Source organism: Gastrolobium bilobum, unplaced genomic scaffold (assembly GCF_033153095.1).
Source record: "Gastrolobium bilobum isolate Gb01-03AN ecotype WA unplaced genomic scaffold, APGP_CSIRO_Gbil_v1 utg48634, whole genome shotgun sequence".
NCBI lineage: Eukaryota > Viridiplantae > Streptophyta > Magnoliopsida > Fabales > Fabaceae > Gastrolobium > Gastrolobium bilobum.
The window spans coordinates 54,835-80,884 of record NW_026899763.1 but is presented as its reverse complement, the minus strand read 5'-3'; the positions used below and the strand labels follow the sequence as shown (position 1 = coordinate 80,884).

Sequence of the window (26,050 nt, the reverse complement as noted above, 5' to 3'; positions counted from 1 at the left end):
ATAAACAATGATAACATGACCGATCGTGAACAGGGTGTGACAATTATAATTTAATAATTATTTATAAAATATTGCATAAGCCAAAGTAAATGGATCAACCAATGAGGACTGACACACATATAGAAGTTTTCCATTTGGTAAATACTCAATTCTCGCTTTTTCCATCTGGTAAGCCACGAGAGTTATTAACAATGCCAAAAATTGTGAAAAAAAAAATCCAACTAAACTGGGTGAGATGCTAGAAAACTGAGTATGTGTTCCTAGGAGGGAAAAGTATATCACTTTAGGGTGTCCTTAAATAGTAATGGTATGAATCAAGGCTCTATGGGCGCTTCCCAGATGCAGTGTTAATGGGGGGATGTATGATATGGCTATAGTGGCTCTCTATAATAGAAGCATAACAGTTCGTGTAAGGAGTGTATCATGTGTGTTCTTAGTGAAGATGAGAAAGGGTATTTATAAGTAGGGTTGAGCTCCATTAATGTGGGAGACAGAGCCAGATCAAAGGATTTAGGGCAGAGCCACTCTAGCCTGGCCTTGTTGGGGTAAGGCATGTCAGCATGCAATGATGTTGTGCCGGGAAAAAGTAAAGGGGGACCTTCCAATGTAAGACCTTATGTGTCTTATATTGGGATGTCTGATATGCTAATACTGATATCGCAGTGCTATCAGGCAGCATTGTCATACCAATACTGGTTTAGCAGAGGTCATATGGGTTTATAATATTGGGCCTCCATTCTTAAACCAGTTGATTGGGCTGGTCGGAACACCAAGATCTTGAAACTATAATTTACCCAAAATTTACTAGGTTCCTAATGCCAAATTTATTTTTTCGGTTAATAGGGAATTCCGAAGACATGAATACCATGATGCGTGGAAAGTTATAATTTGATAATATAACTATGACGTAACATGATGCAGCAGTTATGTACTTATGTGTATAATATGCAGTGACGGAGCAAGAAAGGAGAATTTTTTAGTGTTTTAGGGGCCATGCTTTAAAGAAAAAATATTAAGAAGAATTTGAATGTAGCACATAGAGTTTGAAAGACTTTGGGAGGCCAAGCCTGTCTATTGATACACGAGGCGCCGCCCCTGATTAATGTATGATGTATCTATAATTTTTTTTTTTCTCCATTTGAGATAATTCATAAACCTAGTGATTAAAATCCTCTTGAAAATTCTTCCCTCTTGAGCATATAAAACTTAAGAGTTTTTTTTTTTTTTTCTAAACAAAAGTTTAGGTAAAATTAATCATCTGTATTTCATTAAGGCTAGGACAGATTTAAATCTCTTTAAAAAATTCTGAGAGAAATTTAAATCGTGTCACTAACGAGATACTCAGATCAGTCAGTCAAATCAAACTTTTTTTCTAAATTTTTTCTTACATGCATGTGCCGTTCACTTTTTGAGATTTTCCGATTCACATGCATTGGAGAACAAAGGGGTAAGTTAAGATACATACTTTACATTAAATTTTATTTCACCTAACTGATATTGACTCTCTCAAACTCATGGTGAAGCGTGTCTTAGGAGTTGAAAATACTAGTTTGCTTACATATGCTGTGTGATCAACCATTACCCTGTTGTTTCGTGGTCAAAGATTATTCCCCTTATAAAACACAAGACCAATCGAATTTATAACAAGTATATAGGTGACTAGTAAAGAAAATTACACTTCCCAATATCATTATCACATCTCAATTTTCAAACGGAAATGATTTTTGTATAAATAATTTTGTGCACATACTTATAAAGAAAAATTACGAGCCACTAATCTAAAGAAGATTGCAAAATGTATATATATGATATAGAGACACCTGACAATAAAGTTGACATAGTCTTTGTTTGTGTGCCGATTTTCTTTGTTATTGTTAAAAAATTATGCGGCATACCTAACATATGAGTCATTGAATAATACACACATTGTTGTCACATATGGGAAACAACCATATTCTATTTGACTATTTATTCAAGTAAAAGGAGGAGGATTTATGTATATAAAAATACATACATTAAAGAGAATGGTCCACAAGAAAGTAGAATGCAAACAAATGTAGCAACAAATCACATGTTAGTTCCTACTTGATTTAGAGACCGGAGTATATTAGAACAGACTAATTACATACACACAATCGCAAAATAAAAAGAGAAAAGGGAAGAAATAATGGAGGCAATGAGAATCACATGCACCCATTGACTTTCTCTATATCCCGCTAACAAGAATTGTTATCTGAATGCGAAGTATAAGCCATACTCAATAAAATCTCAGTATAGAAAGCATTGCCATTACTGGTTAATGAAGCAAGGATTCTTGTATGCAAGGAGCAATTTTCCTTTTGAAATATCATATAAAATTGAAAGACACAATGAACTCAAAATTGAAGCATTTAAATGTGTACAAAACAATGAAATGTTTGTGTTTGTAATGCCTAGTTCTACATCACCTGAAGAAACAAAACCTAAATTTTCTTTTCTTTCTTCTGTATAAGTCACTTTCCTTCTATGGGAAAATCTAAAAAAATAAAATAACCCCCAGAACTGCCATGTTCATAGCTATTATCCTATACACCTTTTATTCCTAACAAGATGTTAAACATCAGCACACTTCATAGGTGCATAGCCAAGTCTGGATTTCTTCATATCATACAAGATGTGAAAATTTTGCTGCTGATAGTTTCCAATTATTGAAAGTGCAGACCTAGGAGTCCCCAAAATAGCCAAACAAACAACATCATCAGGTTCAATCTGAATAAAGTAATTCTCTACAGGGAAATCCCACACAGCACCATCTTCAAACAAGATCCCAAATTCAGGAAGCTCCATTTTTTCAATTCCAGACACATTATAACATGGCTTTAGAGGTGGAAACCCATCAACAAGTGGATACCCCTTAATTTTCTTCATGAATGCCTCCTTGATAATCCCATAAGCAGGTTCAGCAAAATAAGTTAGAGTGGTACCAGAATCAATGATTGTACCACCAGCACCTTCTTCTGACAAATGCCAAGTCTCCTCTGGTATCTTTAGTACCTCACCACCAACCATTATAGATTTTATCTTGACATAGTAAAATGTATCAACAGGGTTCTCTTTCCCACCAACAAAAGATGTAAAATTCAAATTGGGGTGGCTGAGAAGCTCCTTGTCCTCACCAAATATCAATTTGCTGCTAACACTTGAATCACTATTCCTATCCACAAGGCAATAGGAAAAGGAATGACCATAAAGAGATTGAAGCTGAGAAGCAAATGACAATGGCCCTCTCCCTAAGCCTAACAATCCAGCAGCCCCATGAAATAGACCTCTATTCCAATGACCACAACCAAACATAACATTCTCAACAAGCTTCAACTCAGGCTTCCCAGTAGGTGTTGTAAGATTCACTGTGAAAGTTTCAAGAGCAAAATCCCCAGTTGTATTGGAACTATCACCATACCAATAGAAGTATGGACAACTTTGATTCTCACTCTTGCAAGGTTGAGGAGGATCTGGGGATGAAACTAATTGACACCGGGGATCATGACAGCTTATATTCTTAAAAGAACTAGACTCTTTAGGATCGTAATATGGTCCATTTTGCTCAAAACAAGCATAACAAGGAACACATTGAATCCAGTTAAGATCACTACCAGTATCAAGTATCAGAGAAAAATGTTTAGGAGGTGTACCAACAAACACATCCATGAAGTACTCACCAGAGCCGAGACTGACCCCTGACTCCAAGGTTGCCACAAGCTGACTTGAATAATCACCGGCAAAATATTCCGGTGGAGCTGCCGGAGCAACTACAGGCTTATAGGACTTCTTTGATTGCTCCTGTGCTTTCTGCAGCCTTGAAATGGTGTTTTGGTTCTTCTTTTCTATGACCCTTCTATGAAGGGTCTGAATTCTTGTCAAGTCCCTCAGTGAAAAATCAACCACAGATTTTTTAGGTTCAGCATTTTTGCTAACTGGGTGGTGTTTCAAATGGAGTTTCAAAGATTGCTTGTGCTGTTTTGCTGCTAGAAAAGCTTCCCCCTCTTCACCATCATCACCATCAGTGTCTTCATCTGATGTCATGGTAGCTCCAGAATGCCCAAATTTCTCTGACTTTGAGAAGCTACACCCTGTATCCGTTGAAGAAGAAACAACATTGAAGCTTGGATAATCAGGTAACTTGATTGCAGCAAGAGAAGATCCATTCTTACTGAGACTATTGTGATTGTGATTGTTACTCCCAGAAATGGCTTCCACAGTGCAGGAATGTAATACAAGGAGAACCAAAATGAGAGAAACCTTCAAAACCATAGTAATGATTGTCTTTCTGGTTGAAGCCAATGAAAATACCAACTTCAAGCACCTTGCAGAATTTCAGGGTTGAAAAAAATCAAGGTGACAAAACCCAGAAAGAACGAAACTTTACAACAATCTCTGAGCTTAGAAAAGAGAAAAATAAAGGGGAGGGATTGCAAAAATACTCTCAAAACTAATCAGAAATTGCTATAAAGCAAAGAATCAGAAGAAAAATCTCCACAAAGAATCAAACTTTAAGAGGAATGAAGATAGAGGGGTTAATCAAGGAAACAGAAATGCAAAAATGGGAGCTTTGAAGGCCAAAAAATGAAAGAGAGAGAGAGAAGGAAGAAGGAAAGAAGAGGTGACAAAAACAAAAAAAGAAAAAACAAATTTTAATGAGAAAAAAACCAAAAACGCGGTTTCATTCACAATAAAATTTTAATCTTTAAGCTCTCACCAGTTTTAAGGTACATAATGAAAATCAATTTTAAATGTGAATATATAATAACTAGTCACCCCATTGAAGGGGTATTTTCCTCTCAGTTTCCTGCTTCATCAGACCCATATCACAGAAATAAGATTTTATGATATGAAAAATAATAATTTTGAATATGTATTCACAAGGAGAAATTTCACAAATTCTCCATGATACATTAGTTGCACTACAAATATTTAAACAATTTATATAAACTTATCTTAAATGATATAAAAAGTTGATGGAGACAAAGTTTATGAAAAATATAATAGTATTTAATGTTTTAGTCTTTAACGTTAAGTGTTGGCTGCAAATACAAAAAGTCAAAGGTGAAAATGGATTTCTAAGCCATTTCCACTTTTCCGGGTAGTGTAAGTTTGGAACTCAAGTCGTTGGTCAGAGTTTGTGAACCTTTCTCTCTCAACTCAATAGAGAGAAAAACAAATCCACTTTTGTGATTAAATGTCTTAAGACACGGATGATGAGGAAAAATTGTGCGAAAAATAAAATTAAATATGTAGATTAATTTTTAAGGAATTATTTAAATTTAATTAGTGATCTGAAATTCAAAAATCTAAGAATGCACCGTGTTAAAAAGAGCTTTGTCACCATATAATCATATCATGAATTGAATTAGGTCCCTCTTTTCTTATGTTGTAGGGAAAATAATTCTCCTACTATGAATACAATAAGTGATGGATCCCATCTCTCATTAAAAAACAAATAAAAAAAATTATTGCACACATTTCGATGTCTTTCTCGTAGGAGAAAGAATTCTCATGTAACATGAGAATTCTTTTCCAGTAATTGATAAAAATAAAATATAAAATAAAAATTTGTGCCTAAAAATTTTGGAGGGTAGCCCATGTTTGCACGCTGAAAAGTTGAAAAGACATGACTGACAATGCAAATCAAAAATCAATTTTGTTAAAATTTTCCTCTCTGTTTCATCATCATAAGTCGACCAGTCAAAGACAACGAAATAAAAATAGTAAAACGAAGTTAAGAAAAATAAATTAAATTTGTTGAATAACGTGCTTTCTCACTTTTTAATATTATATAATTTCTTTTAACATAATAACTATTCATTTATCATGTTAAAAAGACAAATTAAATTTGTTAAATAATGTGTTTTCTCATTTTTTAATATTATATAATTTATTTATTTTTTAATATAATAACTATTCATTTGTCATTTAACATGATATATGCATTTTTCATAAAAATAACTTATATACCATATAACAAAATTAAAAGAAGCATTTATAAAATATTAAAATTTATAACAATTTATGACCTATTACTTAATTTTAATCGGACCAAACTAAGAAACTAGTTAGACGGTTGAATTATCAACTGTAATCGTTTACATGACTAGTGCGAAAAATATTTAAATATTATTACTTAAATAAAAAATTCAAAAAATATAGCAATTTATAACTTATTTGTGAATGTATAGCAACCTGTCATGCTAGAATGGGGCGCAATTGATCAGGCATTAGGGTGTTGAGTCGCTTTTCATTTGTTGAAAATCGACAATCACGTAAATCGCAAACGAAAAGAGAAAAGACAGAGAGAATAGCTATAGCGATTTACTCTGGTTCACCCAATTTAGGCTATGTCCAACTTGTCTGTATTTTATTCACTTCACCACCGCCACTCGTTACAAGTCACTCGGTTTACAAGGAAAATATAAATAGGATTAGAAAACCAAACATCAGCTATTCATGGACCCAAGTCCAAACTACTAAGAAAATTACAATAAATCACCTCAGTTGCCTTTCTGCTGACCTCAACAACTAGGGCCTTCATCAGCATGCGAAGTATGAATCATACCCAACATCATTTGGGCGCTACTCACCAAGTGTTGACACATGGTATAGAAAAATTAACAATTTGATCGTAAAATTTTCGAAACTTTTGACTCGGGTGTCCAAATCAGGTAATTTTTTTTATTCCATATAATTTTTTAAAATCTACGCACTAAAAAAATTCCTAGAAGATTATTTGTTAGTATTGAAAAGTAAAAATTTAAATAACATCATTCACAAAGATAAAAATTATGAATCGGGGCACAAAAACCTTGTTTTGGGAAAATATCTAGACCCAAGGATTTGCCAATGCATAGTTGTCAAAAGTTACGTGAAATAAAAAAAAGTACCTGATTCATACACCTGAGTCAAAGGTTATGGCTTCCGAAGTTTTTTGATAAAATATCACAAACTCAAAAAAAAAATTCAAATTTGTTTGACCAAATCCTCTTCAATGAAATGTCATTGCGTAAATCTCAAAAAGTTACATGGAATAAAAAAAATAATTACTTGATTTGAATTATGATATTTTGAAGTTTTTTGTGTCATGTGTCAAAACTAGGTGAGTCGCGCCCAAATTGCGCGCGATCTAGCACCCTAATGTGCTAAATTTAGGTGCGACTAATTGCTATACTTTCATTCTTAATTTCTTATTTAATTTATAATATTTAGATTCTTTTGCCCGTGACTAGATCATATTGAGAATAATAAGATTTTCTGATCTTGTCCAGTTGAAAACATTATACCTTTTCTGATTAAAAATAATAGAGAAAAAAGTTTCCGATGTTACTTTAGATAACTTTATCTAATGTTAATCGAAACGACGTCGTTTTGAGGTTGAAAAATTAAAAAATTAGAGTGATAAAGACTATTATAACCCTGAAATAAATTAAAATTACAAAAATATCATGATTTCCGTCCCAAAACGACGTCGTTTTGATGAACATTAGATAAAGTTATCTAAAGTAACATCAGAAAAAACAAACCCAAAATAATAATACCTTTTGACAAAAGAAGAAATTTAAAATAGGGAAATGCGATATCTGAACAGTTATTGCATAATGGTTAATAAATAAATCTATTAAGTAAAACAGCTAGAAAATTTAATAATTTGGAACGAAATTGAATCTTACATTTAAAAAAAAAAATACAATATTTATGACTAGAATAATATATACGATGCTCACAATTAAAAATTTCTGTAAGCTTTGGAGGAGTGATCATTAGCTATACACTAAAAAATCAGAAATGAGGTTCAAAGTTCAAACCTAAAGTTTTATATAAACTTAAGTGGTGACTAGGGGTGAAACTGGGTCAGCCTACATGGGTCTACGACTCGGCCTACGTCAGGTCAGACCTGACTTAGTATATTTCATAAAATAAGTCGAGTTTGGACCTTGAAAAAGCTTGTTTAATAAAAAAACTGTAGGCTCACTTTCACAAGGCCTGACCTCTAAGCCTACAGGTCAGCCCATATTGTATTATTTATTTTAAATAAAATAAAATAGAATAAGTATGCCTTAAAGAAAAAACAAAAGATATAAATTTAATCAATTGTAATTATTTATAACTTAATTATATTCGACTATATTTCAATAGAAATTTGACTTTATTTCTTATGTAGAAGGAACCAAGATCTCAACATGTTAGATTGTGTATATGAATATATTAAAAAGTTTTAGGGAAAGGTTATACTTACTACAAGCATCATATGTGTTTGTTGGATTCATGTAGTTATTTTAATTTACATAGTATGGATTTGTTTGTTGGATCTGATGAAATATATGTTATTTAGTTTGAGCATTTTGTTTTTGAAAGTGACTTAAATGCAGATTGTATGAGTTTTATTGTGATTCATGATTCTGTTTGGACGTTGAAATTATGATTTTTTGTTAGCAACATAATTTGAGTATTTTGTAAAGTTGATTCATGGTTCTGCTTGGAAGTTAAAAATTAACAGACTAACTGGCTAGGCCAGGCCATTTGTTTTCTTTTATAAACGGGCCAAGGCCGGCTAACAGCTAGACTCGAAACAGGCTTGGGCCAGGCCAAATTAAAATTTTTTGACGTAGGCTTGGGCTTTTCGTGACAAAGCTTGGCCTAGCCCAGCCCACTTTCACCCCTAGTGGTGATCATAAGTATTCTCTCGAAATTTTATGAAAACTATAAGAACTAAAATGAATTAAAATTCATTAATGGCATGATAATATTATAAGTATTCTCTCTAATCAAGGAATAAAAATTGAACATTAAACTTTTTGTGGATACTATTTGATGCTGTTAGTTAATTAGTCAACTTTTATTGGTAATATAAAAAATTTACTTTAAAAATAATAATACTTTTGTATTACTTTTTTTTTTAAATTAGTAAAAAGAAGATCAAACTTAAGGACAATGGCCTAATACCAGGATCAAAAGAGTAGTTATATGCAAAAACCATTGAATAATGAAGATATATAAAATTATAGATATATCTTTCCTCTTCCCATGATACATGGCTATACGAAAAAAAAATTGTATAAAAAAATTTCAAAACAATAATTTTTTTTTGATCCGTTGGTATGTACATTTGAAAAACACTATTAAAATTAAGGTAATATTGTACATTTTTATATTCTCATATATATTATGCCTTTTAATCATTTTTCTTGGTATCCTCCAATTTTTTTTCCCTCTCACTGACCCTTTTCATCCTAAATACATGTGCAAATAATATTTTCCTTAAATTTATATTAAACAATTAATGATTCTGGGATGATTAACTCTTTTGCATATGATAAAAATTAATATTACAACTTTTCCCTCATACTAAAATATATCATCCATCTGTCCTTATTTGATCATTGAGTGAGTTATGTAATCGAGTATAAGAGGTAGATACTCGAGTTTTTTTTTTTTCGTGAAATAGTGAATACACGGGTACACTAGTTGAATACTCAAGTATTGTTCATCATCTGAATTTTTAAGAACATTAGTTACTCGACTACAGGGGTAGTGTACTCGAGTAACTTGCGGGAGATGAGTTTTTTTATAAAACACTCATATCACACATTCTTCCCCCTCACAGACCAGAGTACCCCTACGAATAGGAGCTAAATTTTCGTGCAATCATCCTTGCTCAACCATTGAAATCGATCGGTCCTTCTCCTACCATCATCATCCTCTCCTTCATCAATCAATTAGCATCCCACTGAAGTATGTATTTGGGTTTTTTTTCTTTAACCTTAACTCAAATCCCCCCTTTTTTTTTCCTCAAATTTTCCTTTGTTTATTTGTTTTTTTTGGTTGATTAGCATGTGGAATTTATTAGGACAGGCTATTGTGAACCGGTTTTTTATAAACCCTATGTTTTCCAATTTGGTTTTTTCTTTTGCTGAATTATTTACTATTTTTTTATGTTATTGTGTGTTTTGTGTTGTTAATTATATGTTATCCATTTTTTCAGGTTTGATAGTGTAAAAAATGGCTGATAGCACCGTGGTTTGAAGAGACCAGCAACCGAAAAAAGGTCGAAGCATCGACAAGACACGTCTTCGTCTTCTAGGCCAAAGTTAGTGTAAAATCACATTATTTTTCTTGAAAATTCAGCATGTTCTCCTTTGTTTTTATAACTTTCCCCCACTTTATACAAGTGTGTTCCAATACTCAAAAAAGGTTCCTAATTGACCAAAATGGTGGCATCCAAAGAATCAATATGCCTTAGTGCACTTACAACCCACAATATTCATCAACTCATATTATGTCTCGTTACTAAATTTACAATTCCATCTCATATTAACAATTCCTCTCATTACCCCTTCATACACAATGTCCCATATATCATTCATTATAATTATACATCATCATTATCAAAAATAGGCCTAAAACCCTTTCATCATATACATCAATTTTTACATATACAAGATTCTTCAAATGATACAATTAGGATTACAACAACTAAGTAAATACAACAATTACATAATCAACATAATAATCAAATGACTTAGACACAAAAGCATGAACAACCCTTAACATGTCCACAACATCACATACAAGACCAATGTTCATGCACTAAGTCAATGATACAAAATAAGCAACTACCATATGTATAACACCTCACATATTTGAAATGCATTATTAATGACTGAATTAGAGGATTTATTTAGTGGAAATCATGAAATTCGGGTGAAAATGCATTCGAAAGGCAAAATGGTAATTTGACAAATACTGTAACCCTAAAATTATGAAATGATATAATTAGACATTATTTGGTAAAAATAATGTTGGATTTGGATTCAAAACGAAATTTGGAGTGAATAGGTAATTTTCAGGAAAATTGATGAATAGTAATTTTTTACCGGATGAAATACCGCGGTATAATTTTACCGGGAAACTCAAATGAGATTATTGTCTTAGAATTGAATTATGTAAAAATATATAAGTCTTGGAAAATTATGTAAATTGAATTTAGATATTTTATAACTTTTGCAAAAAGTCAAATTTGGTGGCTAAGCTTACTTTGTCTTGAAATTGTATTATTTTGGCTTGTCTTCTTCGTTCCTATACATGCTTGGCTGAAACCTCCATGGTAGGTGAGTTTGGATTTGCAACTTTTTATTTAATCATCAAATTAAGAAAGTTCCAACATGAAAAATGCTTAGAAACCTTTGGTGATTAAAAATCCTAAAAGAAATCCTTAAGAAAGTGAATCTGTGAAGAGAAAACTCACCTTGAAGGTGACAGTTTTCATGGTGTCATGAATCTTGAAGAAGTGTTTTATTCCATTGGAAGCTTGAAATTCATTCCTCAGGCCATTTTGAAGACTTTTGTGGTGATAAAGCCTTACTTTCATCTTATTTTGTGGTGATTTAATGTATAGGTTTTCATGAAAGATGTAAGCTTAAATAGTGATGTTCAAGTAGTTTTTGGACTTGGTTGTAGTTGAAAAGAATGGTAAGGTAAAAATAATCGGTGGAAATGTGTTCAAAATGTCATTTTGACAACCTTTGCGATTCTTGAAAATTTTGAAGACATAATGGATGTGTATGTTGGTGAGTATGGTTAGAGATGTTTTATGGCTATGTCCCTCTGAAATTTATTGTTTGCATGGATAAATAAACGATAGAAATCCAATAAAAATTTAAGTGATTTTAGTGAAAACACTTGGTCAAATTTTCAAGGTGAAAGAATGATGATTTGTGAAGGAAGTTGTTGATGGATGGTGTAATTGGATTGGTAGTTGTTTGAATCATAAATAATAAGGTTTAATAAGAGTTTTAAGCATTGGAATTGTTGAAAATTCCCTTGGCCCTTGGCATGCACACATTCGACCATATTGAGAAAATTAGGGGAAATATTGTAAATTATCTTGTGCCTTTACGGAAGGTGTGTGAATGTATTGGTAATTTGATTGATAAGGTTATTGAAGTGATGGAAATGGTTTGTTGAAATTAAAACACCATAGAAGGCATTTTTGCCTTGTTGGTCGTGAGCTTTATGTTTGTATGGGGGTTATTGTTTTGTAATTTGCTTGTGTTTATCAAGCATGTGTGTTGATCATTATGTGTATGATCATTGTAGGTTTCCTTCCTCGGATCCAATTATGGAGGATTAAGCTTGAAACTTGTTACAAGTAAACTTCTGTTTGTCCTGGGGTTAGTCCCTTTTGTGTGCTCCACAATGTCCTTTGGGAATGTTGGAATTTGTGATCTGTGATAATGTTTAATAAAGTATGTTCATGCATGCATGTTTTTTGTGAAGCCTAATTGCTTGTGGGTCCTAATTACCCGTGAGGCCTGATTGCCTGTTCTATGATCAGTAAAAATTAGGGAGACTTATGCCGGATAGGACTCTTTGTGGGGGTTCCGGTTGGCATTGGCCATAGAGTAGTTAACACTCTAGAAATATCTCGGGGGTTATATGATGAGGTCCTTGAACAATATCTCTGATGGATGTTTTTAGATTTATGCTCAGTTGATTGTTGATTGTTTGATTGATTGATTGTTTGATGGTATGATGTACTATATGGATATTATTATTATTTTCACATTTGAGTGAGCCATTGAGTGGAGTGACCCTCAAGAACCCGTGGTTTACTGAGATTGTCAAATCTCACCCCGCATTATTGGGCCATCTTTTCAGGTACTACTAGTGCTACTGGAGAAGCAGTGGGCAAGAAGCCCACTTAGTGTGGATAAGAGCCTATGAAGTATTTTGACATGTATATAGGAGTGCATGGGAATTTACTTGGCCTTTTGAGATATTATTTTGATGCAAATGGTAGTTGCTTATTTTGTATCATTAACTTAGTGCATGAACATTGATCTTGTATGTGATGTTGTGGACATGCTTAGAGTTGTTCATGCTTTTATGTCTAAGTCATTTGATTATTATGTTGATTATGTAATAGTTAAATTTGATAGTTTATGTAAATGTAATTGTATCATTGGAGAACCTTGTATATGTTCATAATTAAGTTATAATAAAGCTCATTTCGTTAGTGCATGAACATTGGTCTTGTATGTGATGTTGTGGACATGCTTAGGGTTGTTCATACTTTTGTATCTAAGTCATTTGATTATTATGTTGATTCTGTAATAGTTAAATTTGATAGTTGATGTAAATGTAATTGTATTATAACGTGAAACAAGCTTTATTACTAAGGTATAATAAAGCTCATTTCACGTTAAGGAAAGGCAATTCTTGTGTAAATTGATTGACAAATGCAACAATTATCTCAGGAGATAGGGATATTATTCCTTGCATAATGCTCATGAAATTGTTTCACCTGTCTACTTTAGATTTATCTCATATTTTATCTATTCTTTTAATTATTTGTATTTAATTTTTCTATTTTTACTAGATTAGGTCCTCTTCATGTATTAAAAAAGAACTTCAAATGCAGAGTACTTTTTTGTTTTTGGAAATATGCAGAGTATTATTTTGGTTTTGAGAAGTGAGAACCTACCTCACAATTTCTCTGATAGTCTTGGGTGCTATGTATTCAAATATCAATCGTTCTCGCTTCATTTTGACGACTCTCTTTAAAATCATTCACACTTCCACGACCCCACCCACCTAGCCTCTTCACCACTAACCAGTGACAAACGTTCTCATCTCTCAAAAACCACGTTACCCAACAAAATAATTTACACGTAACCATCCTCATACGATCAAATCCTAGAGGTTCAAAGCACCACTCTTCGTCGTAGTGCTCTCCTCATTCTTAAAATCTCACCAAATTCCCCTATCTCTGTCTCATGGCGTCAGCGACGCGCGTGGCACACTGCGAGCTGCGATCAGCCAAACCAACGGCTTGGCCGAGAGAATAGTCCAGTCTGGTTCAGTTCTCGATCCCGAAACCCAAACTAGCAGAGGGAGAAGCCACTAACACTAACATCCTTCTGCAGTTGCGGTTGTGTACTCTAAGATCATACTGTTCCGATAGAATAGGGGTGATGAAGACTCGGAAGAAAAGTGTCGATGATGTGTGCTCATTCTTCGCCACACTTTTTGAGTACATCGAGAGCTCCAAGAAAAATCACAATCAAATAATTGCTTATTTTGTATCATTGACTTAGTGCATGAACATTGGTCTTGTATGTGATGTTATGGACATACTTAAGGTTGTTCATGCTTTTGTGTCTAAGTCATTTTATTATTATGTTGATTATGTAATAGTTAAATTTAATATTTGATGTGAATGTAATTGTATCATTGGAGAACCTTGTAAATGTAATAGTTAATTATGAACATTACAGCATGTTCATAATTATCTACAATATACAATTAGTAACAAAATTGTTAATATATACCTTTATTATATCATTTCAAACCTTATTCTTGTAATGCTCTTTGGGAACTTTACACCAACTCTTAGAACTAATAGGAAAGATCTTATAGTCCGCCTCCAATCGATCAAGAAATATTCCCAAGACGCCATCAGCATCTACACTAAGTGGCTGATATCGATCAAAAGGAATAACAATCATTTCTCATTTTGAAAGCAACTAAATATCATTGATTGTTAAATAGGCCTCTCTCAACTTTCCTTCATTATTTGTAAATCAACATAATTTTCAAGAATGTTAAAAATGTAAAATAAAGAAGAAAATACATTTATCATCAGTTTAAATAACAAGAAAATAAAAAATAAAAATGAAAATACAAAAGAAGAAAATTAAATGACATACCTCTAACTTGCACTATCCAATATTGTTTCTTAGTTTTAGCCATAACATTAGCTAGAGTAGCATCCAATAACTGTTGAGAGGGTTGTGTCTCTAATGAACCAGAATGGGTTGTCTAGGGAGTAAAGTGTGATACTTGTGGTGTCTTCATACAAATTGATGTAAATGCTACTCGTTTTTCCTTTGGTGGCATACTTTATTTACAAAAAAAGTTACAATAAAATATATTACAATAATATAAATCCAACAACATAAAGTACACTATTTTAAACATAGTCAAACTACACATGCAGTGAAGTATGAACAAATAAGAGAACATGTTATATAAATTTGATAAACATCACTATATCATAAATGGTGTAACTAACGAAAAAATGGTAAACTTGCATATATCAAATTGATGTTCAAGTGCTATTACAATTAAAAGAAGAGAAAATTTTATACAAGAAAATTTTATCATTAAATCTAATCTAATTCTACATGTACACCAGGCTTATATAGTTGAGCTTCAGTGTTATCATCAGGCCAAAGCATGGCCAATTGTTGATGAGGCTCATTCTCATACGTTGTCTGTTCAACATCTTGCCCCATACCAAGCAAATCTCTAGGTTTGAGATGTACTGCGATGTACCATCCTTCATTAACTTTGTCCTTAACATAATAAACCAATTGAGCATCAAAAGACTTAATGAATGGTTCATTATCTTCTCGTACATCCGTATGGTTTAAATGAGAAAAATTGATTGAGGTGAAGCCTAACACATCCTTTTTAATGTATCTTTAGTTAGTAGTATTAGCCCATTGACACTTGAATAAAGTCACCACAAATCGGTCATAGTAGTTTAATTCAATGATGTCAACTAATTTCCCATAATATGGAGGCTTGTTCTCTAACACTTGCATAACTTTTAGTTCCAAAGTTACAATAAGCACCATTATGGGGACATAGATGTCATTATGCGAAAAGTTAGGATTACTTTGGTAATTTACTAAGGTTATCAAATATTGATTTTAAGGATGTAATTAAATTCTATAATTTATTTTATGGGTTCAAAGTGATCTTATTATGATCAAACATGTCTAGATTAATTTCTAAAAATAATTCAAAGTAAGGAAAATTAATAAACCAATGAAAATTGGTTTAGGTCAAAGTTTGATGTAAAGTTGTTAAGTTCGTAACATAACTTAACTTTGTGAATTCTTTGCATGATTTTTGATGTATGATTGATTCTTTGTGACCTTGTATGTTTTATATTCTTAAAAGTCAAAGTTAAGCGTTGACTAACCAACAAGAATCAAGATTGACTAGTCTTGAACAAATGGACCAATGAATGGAAAGTTTGAAAGTCTTAAAATGTTAAAATTTCCAAGTAAGCAATCCTAGTCACCTTGGCCTTGGTTGGACGGTTTTTACTTGTGGAAATGATCTAGAATGTTGTATAGAAAGATGACAATGCAAGTGTGAAGTTAAAGGACCAATAGAAAGCAAGCAAGTGTGTTAAGGGAAAAAGTGTAAAAGTAAGGTAACTTAGTGATAATTCACTAAGCATAACCGGTCACCACTTTCATTCTAAGTGAAAATTTCTTCTCATTTTAACACACCACGGTTGAACCTTGAAGCTAGAGAGAGACAATGGATGTTCTTGAGTTTTAAGATACTTTTTGGAGAAAACCTATTACACAAAAGTTATAGTTCTTGATCTTATGATCTTGAATCTCTTTTCTTTTCTTTTCTTCTTATGATCTTTACTTTTTAGTTTGTGAAAAATACATAAATAATTTTGTTTAGAAATTTAAAATTCAATTTTATTTGTAAAATATAATAATTATATTAATTTTAAAAAAGATCAAATTGTAAAATTATCTCATTAACCATCCAATTTCTCCCTTACCATTTTTTTAACTCTCAAACAAGGGAAGAGAATACCCTTTAATTTTCTTCCCCTTCCTCCCCTTGGATCCCCTTCCCTTTCTTTCCTTGCCATTCATCGGATGACACTTTGTAGGTAGTGAAGTCAACATCCTACTCAGTGGCAGAGCCAGCAAGGCATTCTAGCGGTGCCAAAAAATTCAGTTGGTGTCAAAATAGTTACGGTTATACAGCTATGACTAAAACGTGGCTAATTTTCAAAAAACTTGAAACATGATTTGCTACGTTTCAAGCGTAACTAAATAAACGTGACTAAATTAGCCAGTGTCAAAATACCTGCTAGCACCAACATGGCTCCGCCACTAATCCTACCTTGGAAAGGACTGGTGTGGGTCGAATTCGAATTGAACCATAGCACTTAGTTGATAAGGATAAGTAGAATGAATTTCATTTTGACTAACAACCACAGTTTTTTGTCTAGTGGTAAGCATTTGATCCAAAATAGAAAATAATCGGATGTTACATATAATTTTTTTGTATTTGCTGAATACTTTAAAAACCTTAACAGACCTTTTTTTATTGTTTCACTATTTGATTATACGTATTGCTCAAATACTTGCAACATTCTGTATTTAGTAAAAACTAAGTTTTAGAAGTGCCCCATGACAGACTCACTGATTCGTAGGTTTCAACTTCCATTTATTTTAATGTTTTTTTTTTTTTTTTTGGATAAGCAATGGTTTTTTTTTTTTTTTTTTTAAATTTTTACTAACAATTCTCCTTACTCACATGAAGAGACACTTAGAAATTATGGAGCACTATAGAAATTCTTTCTTTAAGTGACATAGGGAGTTTTTTTTTTGGAGAAAAAAAAAAGACGATGATTTTACACACGTGAATAGATTCCCAATATAGGCCACTATGACATAGGGAGAAATTTTGATGTTGTATGGTATTGCTCGGTAGATTAACTAAATTTGTACTGATATTGAAAATGGACTTGAATAAAATAAAGCACAAGGAAAATAAGTGATTACAATGATATACATAGAAAATAAGTGATAAAAGAAATCACATGAATTTTTTTGAACTTGACCTTAAATAACATTATATATACGAGTATATGTTCGGTCTGACTTAAATTAGATTGATTTTTAAAATTGAAATGGAAAATCAATCCACCTAATAAAGTAATTTAGTTTTTAGTTTTTAGTTTTTAGTTTTTATTTTTTATTTTTTATTTTTTATTTCAATTCTTGCAGTTTAAATTAAATTAAATTAAATTAAATTATTCGTATTATTGTGCAAAATATGGATAAGAATTTGTGTTTTTTTGTTGAATTTCAATAAAAAATAATAAAATTAATAATTGGACTTTTTTTGGGGCAGAATCCCTTGAATATGATCGCAGACACGAGGCGGCGCTTTCGCTGGACCATGTGGAAAGCCGCATATGACTTCGTGATCTTTCCATTGCAAATAACCAAATATGCAATAAATGTGTCCTTTCTTTAAGTGTTTGTCTCAGATTATTCAAAATAAGACAGAAAGACCCCAAAAGTCCCAATCACTAGGCAAACATTTGATATCCTATCATAGAAAAATGGGCAGAATTTTTGACATATTGAGTCGATGCAAACACACACTCACACGTAAAAAAAAGGATGAATTCTATATTTAATTCTTAACTTATGTTTTAAAATTACATATTAATAAATATATTACTTATTTTATGTTCTTGTGAAAGGGCATCCTTATATAGCTTATTTTCATGGGAAAAAAATTGTGCTAAGAGAACTAAAAGTTTTTATATATTTTATTCAAAAAAATATAGTGTGATATTGTAAATTCAATTTGATGATAGTTATTTAATTCTACCATCAGATATTTTTTTTGGATAAACCACATATATTTCCTATCGGAGGCAATGCTATTTGGGACAGAACATCCACAAAGCTAATTCTCCCAAAGAAAATTTTACACCTTCATATATTATTTACTGTTTGTGTCATATACAGGTATATATTAAATTGGTATATTACTCTTCTTAAACTTCCTTCAATATTGGTTCAATAGTATTTCAACCTGATCAATTTTGATTAAAAAAATTAAATTGATATACTACTCATGTATATATACAGGACTTTCTCCATTTTTTGGATATGAAATGTGAATTCAAATAATTAATATCAAATTAACTCCCTCTTTTTTTTTATTTTTTTTTGGGGTAATCTAACTCCCTCTTTAAATTGTAACGGAGAATCCAACGAATTTAAGTATTTAAGAGAAGCTGCAATAAAAAAACTCGAACATTAAATAAAAAATAATATAAAGGTAAATTATTTGAAAGTAGTAAATTGAAATATTCATTTCAAAATATTTTTTTTTTAAATCTTAAAAGACAATTAGAGATGGAATAATTTCGTCACTAAGTGAAATATTTTCGTCACTAAGTAGACTAGTGACGGAATTAGAGACAGACAAAAATCCGTTACATTATGGCTCGTCACTAACAGATTGAGACAGAATTATGAATCTGTCCCTAATAGAGACGAACTTTAGGACGAAATAAATCAGTCTCTATCTGAGACGGAAAAAATTCTGTCTCTATCAGAGACAAAAATATTTCCCTTCCTGATAGTGATGGATAAATCCGTCTCTGTAATATTATTTTCTGTCACTAATTTATGCACATGAAATTGCGTAATCTGTTTCTATTAGGGATAGAAATTGTTCGTCTCTATTAGTAAGGGATTTTTTTCGTCTTTGTTAGTGACAAACAGTTTTCCGTCTTTGTTAGACATGGAGAATTTTCATCTCTGTTAGTGACAAATATTTTATCTTTCTATTAGTGAGGAATATTTTTTTCCTCTCTTTTAGTGACAGATTGTTTTTGTCTCTGTTAGTGACCGAAATTTTTGTCTCTATTAGTGACAATATTTCCATCCCAATTGGTGACAAATATTTCTTTCTCTATTTTTCATCCCTAATATTTGAATTTTTTTAAAATAAATTACATTGAAAATTTAATTTTTATTGAAACTTAATATTAATTTATTAATTATAATATAATATTCCTACAACAAACTAACACAAAATATGAAGTAGCTAATACTAAGTGAAAATGAAGTACTAAATAAAATCCAACCATTGTAATACAATAAGTTTTAACGTGAATTCATGAAAAATAACAAATGTATGAGACAACAAATAATATTCACAAATGAAAATAAGAAAAGAAAATATGTATCCTATCAATTATCGCCATGTAACTGAGCATCAATATCATCATAATCATCACTCTGTGCATCTAGTGCCGGAGTCATAGTGGTGAAAGTGCGCACATCCCCTCCTAAATGAGCCATCAACATCGCCAACTGCTCTTTCATATTGTTATTTTTGATCTGTTTGATCTTTCATAATAGTCATTTGTTGCTGTGTGTTTTCATATTTTTGCTTCAGTTGCTCGTTTTGGCTAGATAAGTTGGTGATCGTGTCTCTCATGCAATCATACTCATATGTAGAGATTCCTGACGAGCTGGCAGAAATCTTTGTGGACTTATAATTCCATGCCTCTGCATCTAAATCATATATTCGACCTTTCTTGTTCATACCACCAACAACTTGCAATAATAACACATCATCATATTAACATCAATATTAAACTGCAATTTTGGCAATTGTAGAATCAAGGGCACATTTATATCAGCTTCTAAAACCTTTACCAAGTTAAAACCAAATACCAAAGTTTTAAGACTTTTCCCACCAAACAGTGATTCGTGAGCATTTGCAAAAATATTACAAACAATCGGATGTATGAAAGACACGCCTTGGATTGTTTCTATATCAAATGATCAGTCTTTTGATGAAGCCTTCAATTGAGGTCAACTTCAACTTCTGTTGGTTTTTCTATCTCCTTCCTTGTAACTTCAATGTCAGCTTCGAGCTTCCTTGCCTATGATGTACAAGTATTTTAAATGATTTGACAGGAAAAGGAAACCATATTAACTAGGTACAGGCTCAATGCAAAACTTTTTAATGGTTGGAGTTAAATCTGAACTAGAGTAGGTACAATTTTTTTTTGATTTAGCTTAATTACAATAAAATACCATTGCCTATTAAAATTCCAAATTTAAATGAAAACTGACTTAAAAATTTGCATATATATAGATATTAGTTTTGATAATACCATTGGCATGTAAATGTAAAAATAGTCTCGTAAGAATTCATAATAGAAAAGAACCATGAATATAAAGTCACAAATCGTACAGGAATTTGTAGATACATCCAATGCAGGTCCACCTTTAAATTAGTGTCTATTACTATTTACATCATATGCCAAAAGTGAGAAAATCATTAGCCTAAACGATAACTCGTAATCAATCCCACAAATGTGGTCTCTTGAATTAGCGGCGGGTGGCCTCAAGGTGGACGCTTTATAGTAATAGCAAAACCGTGTGGCGACACGCACTAAGCTAGCAATCAATTGACAACAGTACAATTTAACTAAATTAGATTGCATATTTGTAATTATATTGCTAAGAATGGTAGCAGATAATACTTACAGGGGAAATTTAGTCGAAAAATGGTGAATTGCAAAGCTTCTTCTACCTTGTTTGGGTTATGTTTCCCTGTTTAGTTTTGCCATAATAATCAAATAAATAACTCAGATGAATCGACATGAGCAAAAGAAGAAGAGGTGAAAGGATTAAACAAAATAAAAACACCTACCAAAGAGATAATAATTTTTTCTTGCTAATTGCTTCAACCATGCTCAATGGATACTCAACTTTCAGAATCGAAAAGATAGGGAGGTGGAAGAGAAATTAAGGGGATGTTGTGAGTGGGAAGTTATCAAATCTTATCTTTTTATTTTCAATTATTTTTTTTAATTTTTAATACAAGTTAGAATATTTTCTTAAATAATTTTTAAACAATAACATGGGTTAATAATTTTTAAGATGGCGGGTAAATTTTTAATATCTTTAAGATGGCGGGTTAATATTTTTATTTAAAGTATGGTTTTTTTTTTTTGTAACATGCAATCAACATATATATAACTTTCACTTTAATATTTAAATTATAGAATAATATGACTATATATAATGAGTGATATATCTTGACCTATAAAGTATCATTAAAAATTATATTTTATAAAAATTTAAATTATCATTAAAATTTATTGGACATAAAGCTTAGAAATAATTGGTTAATATAAACCACACAATGAGTAGACGTATTACTCACGATAGATTTTCCCATATTAAACGCCAATACATAAACAACTAGGCCAATATTACACACTATATTCGAACATATGTTGGTTTGTGTGTGTTTTTTTTATTTATCAATCAATCACTGGAAAATAATATTCCATTCTTCGTAATTTGAAACCAAATTTAATTTTGACCTATAAAGTACAATACAGTATACAGTATTCTATATTGAGTACGGTTTTCACACATATATATATATATATATATATATATATATATATATATATATGTGGAGAAAATGTTTATTCTTTTAAATGACACATCTTATATCTTTTCACTTTCACAAAGAGGTGGAACCCACACCTTTATATTTTTTTGTTCACACTCTCTCTCCTCCCTATCTATCTCTTTCTCTTACTTAAAATGAGATAACTTTACCTCTTTTGTAATGATATACAATTTTCCCTATATATAAAGGTCTCATCTATATATAGCATTTATGCTTCGTACATTTGATCACAACGTAGACGGATTGCGTCTTTATATAATTTGAATTTGAATTTGAATTCAAATTATATTACTATTTTTAGTCAAATCCTATAGATAAAGCTTCATTTTAATCTTATTAAGATATGAATGAAATTTAAACTATTTAAAGTTCATTCATATGATATTTATCTTATCTTTATCCTATCCGAATTCAAATTCAAAATTTAAATTAAGATAAGGATCTAGTTTTTATTTAATTTAAATATTATATTTAAACTTTACAAATACTTGATCTAATTCTTTATAAATATTATATTTAAACTTTCCAAATATTATATCCACTTAACACCTGCATGATCCTATCTCATAGGTTCTACATTATACTCTTATAGGCCCAAAATCATATACTAGTCCAAGCCAACTTAGTGATATAGGTATATGCTCCGTTACACCGACACGCAAATTTTTTTGAAATTGTCCGACACGGACACGCTCCGACACGCTCGGACACACGTCCGACACGCGGTCAACATTTGGAGACACGCGGTCAACTCTCTGACACGTTCCGACACGCGGTCAATATTTGGGGACACGCGGTCAACATTTGGGGACACGCTCGGACACGTTTTTTTTTTGTTTTTTTTTTTTTTATTTTTTTAAATCTTAATTTTATTTTGTTAACTAAATATAAAAGAAATAATTTATAAATTAATTTTTTCTATTATAAAATTTGACATTAAAAATTAACAAACTACGAAAAAAATAATTTATATTTATGTTATGAAATTTAAATATTTAATTGGTTATATGACTTATTGTGGACTCTTATATGTATTAAATATAAATCATATTATATATATTAAAATTTTATTTAATATCAAAACGTGTCCCAACGTGTCCAAATATGACATTTTTTAGAATTAACGTGTCGGCGTGTCGTGTCCCGTGTCCCGTGTCCGTGCATCATAGGGTATATGACATATTAGGCCCAAATAGCCACCAATATAAATAGAGACGAATTTGGAAATGGGTCAGTGACGAATTAGTCCAAAGAAGTCTTTTAATTAGTCCAAGCTTGTACTATTTTGAAAATGGGTCAGTGACGAATTTGGAGATGGAATGTGCATTTTCGTCTCTAATTCTGTCACTAATAGAGACAGAAAAAATTCCATCTCTATTAGTAAGGGATCTTGTTCCTTTCCTAATAGAGACGAATTATTTTTTGTCCGTATTTGAGACAGAAAGTGATTTATTTCTATTAGAGATGAATTTTGAGATGGATCATTTACTTTCATCTCAAAATCTATACCAAATAGAGACGTAATATTTTTCGTCTCAAATAAGGATTAAATATAATCCCTCACTGATAGAGATAAAAAAAAGTTCCTTCTCTCTCAGTGACGAAATTGGAGACGGAACATGTATTTGCATCTCTAATTCCATCACTGCTAGTTACAGAAAAATTCAATCGCTATTAATGAGGGATCTTGTTTCATCCCTAAGAGAGACAGATCATTTTTTGTCCGTATTTGAGACAGAAAATTATCCATCTCTATTAGAGACGGATTTTGAGACGGGTCATTTACTTCTGTCTCAAAATTCATCCCAAATAGAGACACATTATTTTTCGTCTTAAACAAGGTCCAAAAATAATGTCTCACTTAGGGATGGAACACGGTCCCTCGTTAATAGAGACAAAAAAAGTTTCATTTCTATCAGTGACAGAATTAGAGACGTAACTACATGTTACGTCTCTAAATCCATCGCCGATAGAGATGGAAAAAATCTATCACTAAATTCCCTCACTAAGCCCAAACGTATATCCTTAATATTATTCCTATTTTTATATATTATGTTCTATCTCTAAATCTATCCCTATTAGAGACGGAGAAATAGTCATCTCTATTAGAGACAGATTTAGAGACAAATTTGTGTCTATTAGAGAAGGATTGGATTTCTATCTCTAAATCCATCAATAACGGAGACAAAAATATTTTCATCTCTAATTCCCTCCCTATTTGCAAAGGATTGTTATTCCATCACAGAATTCGTTTCTATTAGAGATGGATTTTTTTTTGTCTCTAAATTCCGTCTCTAATCCATGTTTTTTTAGTAGTGATATGACAAATGCAAAACCCTATATATACATCGATATTTGTGCTGTATTTTTCTTTTTCTTTTTATTTTAAACATGGTGGACCCCACACTTATTGTTTCTATAACATGACAAGAGAATTTTCCTACAACATGATACTTGTTTTCCCTATATATATATGGGAAAAATATTTCTGCAGTTACTGCAGATAACTTATCTGTATTTATACCCAAAATGACGTCATTTTGGTATTAAAATCTTAGAAAATTATAAATATAAAGACTATTATAACCCTGAAATAAATTAAAATTACAAAAATACCATAATTTCTGTCCCAAAACGACGTCGTATTGAGCTTACTGCAGATAAGTTATCTGCAGTAACGGCAGAAAAAGCGAATATATATATATATATATATATATATATATATATATATATATATATATATATATATATATATATAGGGGTTTGCATTTGTCATTTAACATGACACAACAAACTTTCCTACACACACAATATTTTGTGGGGCCCCACACTTTTTGAAGAAAAAAGAAAAAAAAGAAATTACGGCACGCAAAACGAATCTCTATAACATTACACAATCACTTTTTCTACAACATAACTCTTATAAAACCTTTATATATATATGAGTTCACTTTTTCTGCAGTTATTGCAGATAAGTTATCTGCAGTAATCCTATTACGACATCGTTTTGGGGCAGAAATATTTTTCTGTACATATATATATATATTGGTATTTTTTAATCTCATTAATATTATTGCCTTCTAAATGCAGAAAAACTTTAATCATTCCTACTTTCCGTTTCAAAATTATTATATTCCATATTTTAAAATAATTATAATTTAGGTTTTATATAAAAATCAAAAAAAATATTTAAGTATATTTATTGTAAAAATGAAAATTAAGTATTTGACTAAATTATTTTCCTTCAATAAAGCTTTCGATCTTTTGATTTATTTACTTGAGATCCTAAGAAGTAAGGATAAAATTTTGGCATATCTGTTAGGTGAAATGAAAAAAAAGTATTTATGAAAAATAAATGTAAAATTTTAAATAATATTAAATCTTACATAAGCATAGTCTCAAAAAACTATTTCATAAAACCATTTACATTGTCCTAAAATAAAATTCTCATTTCATTTTGTCGCTAAGAAGTAGGGGTGTTCGCGGTCTGGATTGGATCGGTTTCGGAAGCAAAACTCATCTGATCCAATCCCTTCGGTTTGATCATTTAATCATCCATTCAGTTTAGATTTTTTTTCAAATCCGATCCGATCCAATCCAATTTTTTTCGGTTTGGATTGGATCGGTTTTCGATTTTTCGAATATCCTAAATTTAGTTTCATGATTAGTGTGCAAATAACATATTTTGTATATGGGTTTGTTTTTTCTGATGTTACTTTAGATAACTTTATCTAATGTTCATCAAAACGACGTCGTTTTGGGACGGAAATCATGGTATTTTTGTAATTTTAATTTATTTCAGGGTTATAATAGTCTTTATCACTCTAATTTTTTATCCCCAAAACGACGTCATTTCGATGAACATGAGATAAAATTATCTAAAGTAACATCGGAAACTTGTTTCCCTTTGTATATATTGGCTTTGTAAAAAAAAATTTTCGAA

The 26,050-nt window shown here is 31.2% G+C and overlaps 1 protein-coding gene and 1 long non-coding RNA gene across 2 annotated transcripts; both read right to left on the bottom strand.

Moving 5' to 3' along the window:
* Positions 1 to 2,394: 2,394 nt before the first annotated feature.
* LOC133293268 (aspartyl protease family protein 2-like) lies at positions 2,395 to 4,691 on the bottom strand. The gene has a single exon (XM_061491803.1). The coding sequence runs from the start codon at positions 4,288 to 4,290 to the stop codon at positions 2,593 to 2,595; it is 1,698 nt and encodes a 565-aa protein (XP_061347787.1). The 5' UTR covers positions 4,291 to 4,691; the 3' UTR covers positions 2,395 to 2,592.
* Positions 4,692 to 20,456: 15,765 nt separating this feature from the next.
* Positions 20,457 to 21,412, bottom strand: LOC133293266 (uncharacterized). The gene is made up of 3 exons (XR_009749040.1): positions 21,334 to 21,412; positions 21,168 to 21,233; positions 20,457 to 20,557 (listed from the first exon to the last, which is right to left on the bottom strand). It is a non-coding gene; the product is annotated as an uncharacterized LOC133293266 (long non-coding RNA).
* Between the last annotated feature and the right edge of the window lie 4,638 nt (positions 21,413 to 26,050).

Excerpts from the sequence above, each read along its gene's own strand:
- LOC133293268 (XM_061491803.1), bottom strand. The coding sequence starts at position 4,290 with ATGGTTTTGAAGGTTTCTCTCATTTTGGTTCTCCTTGTATTACATTCC.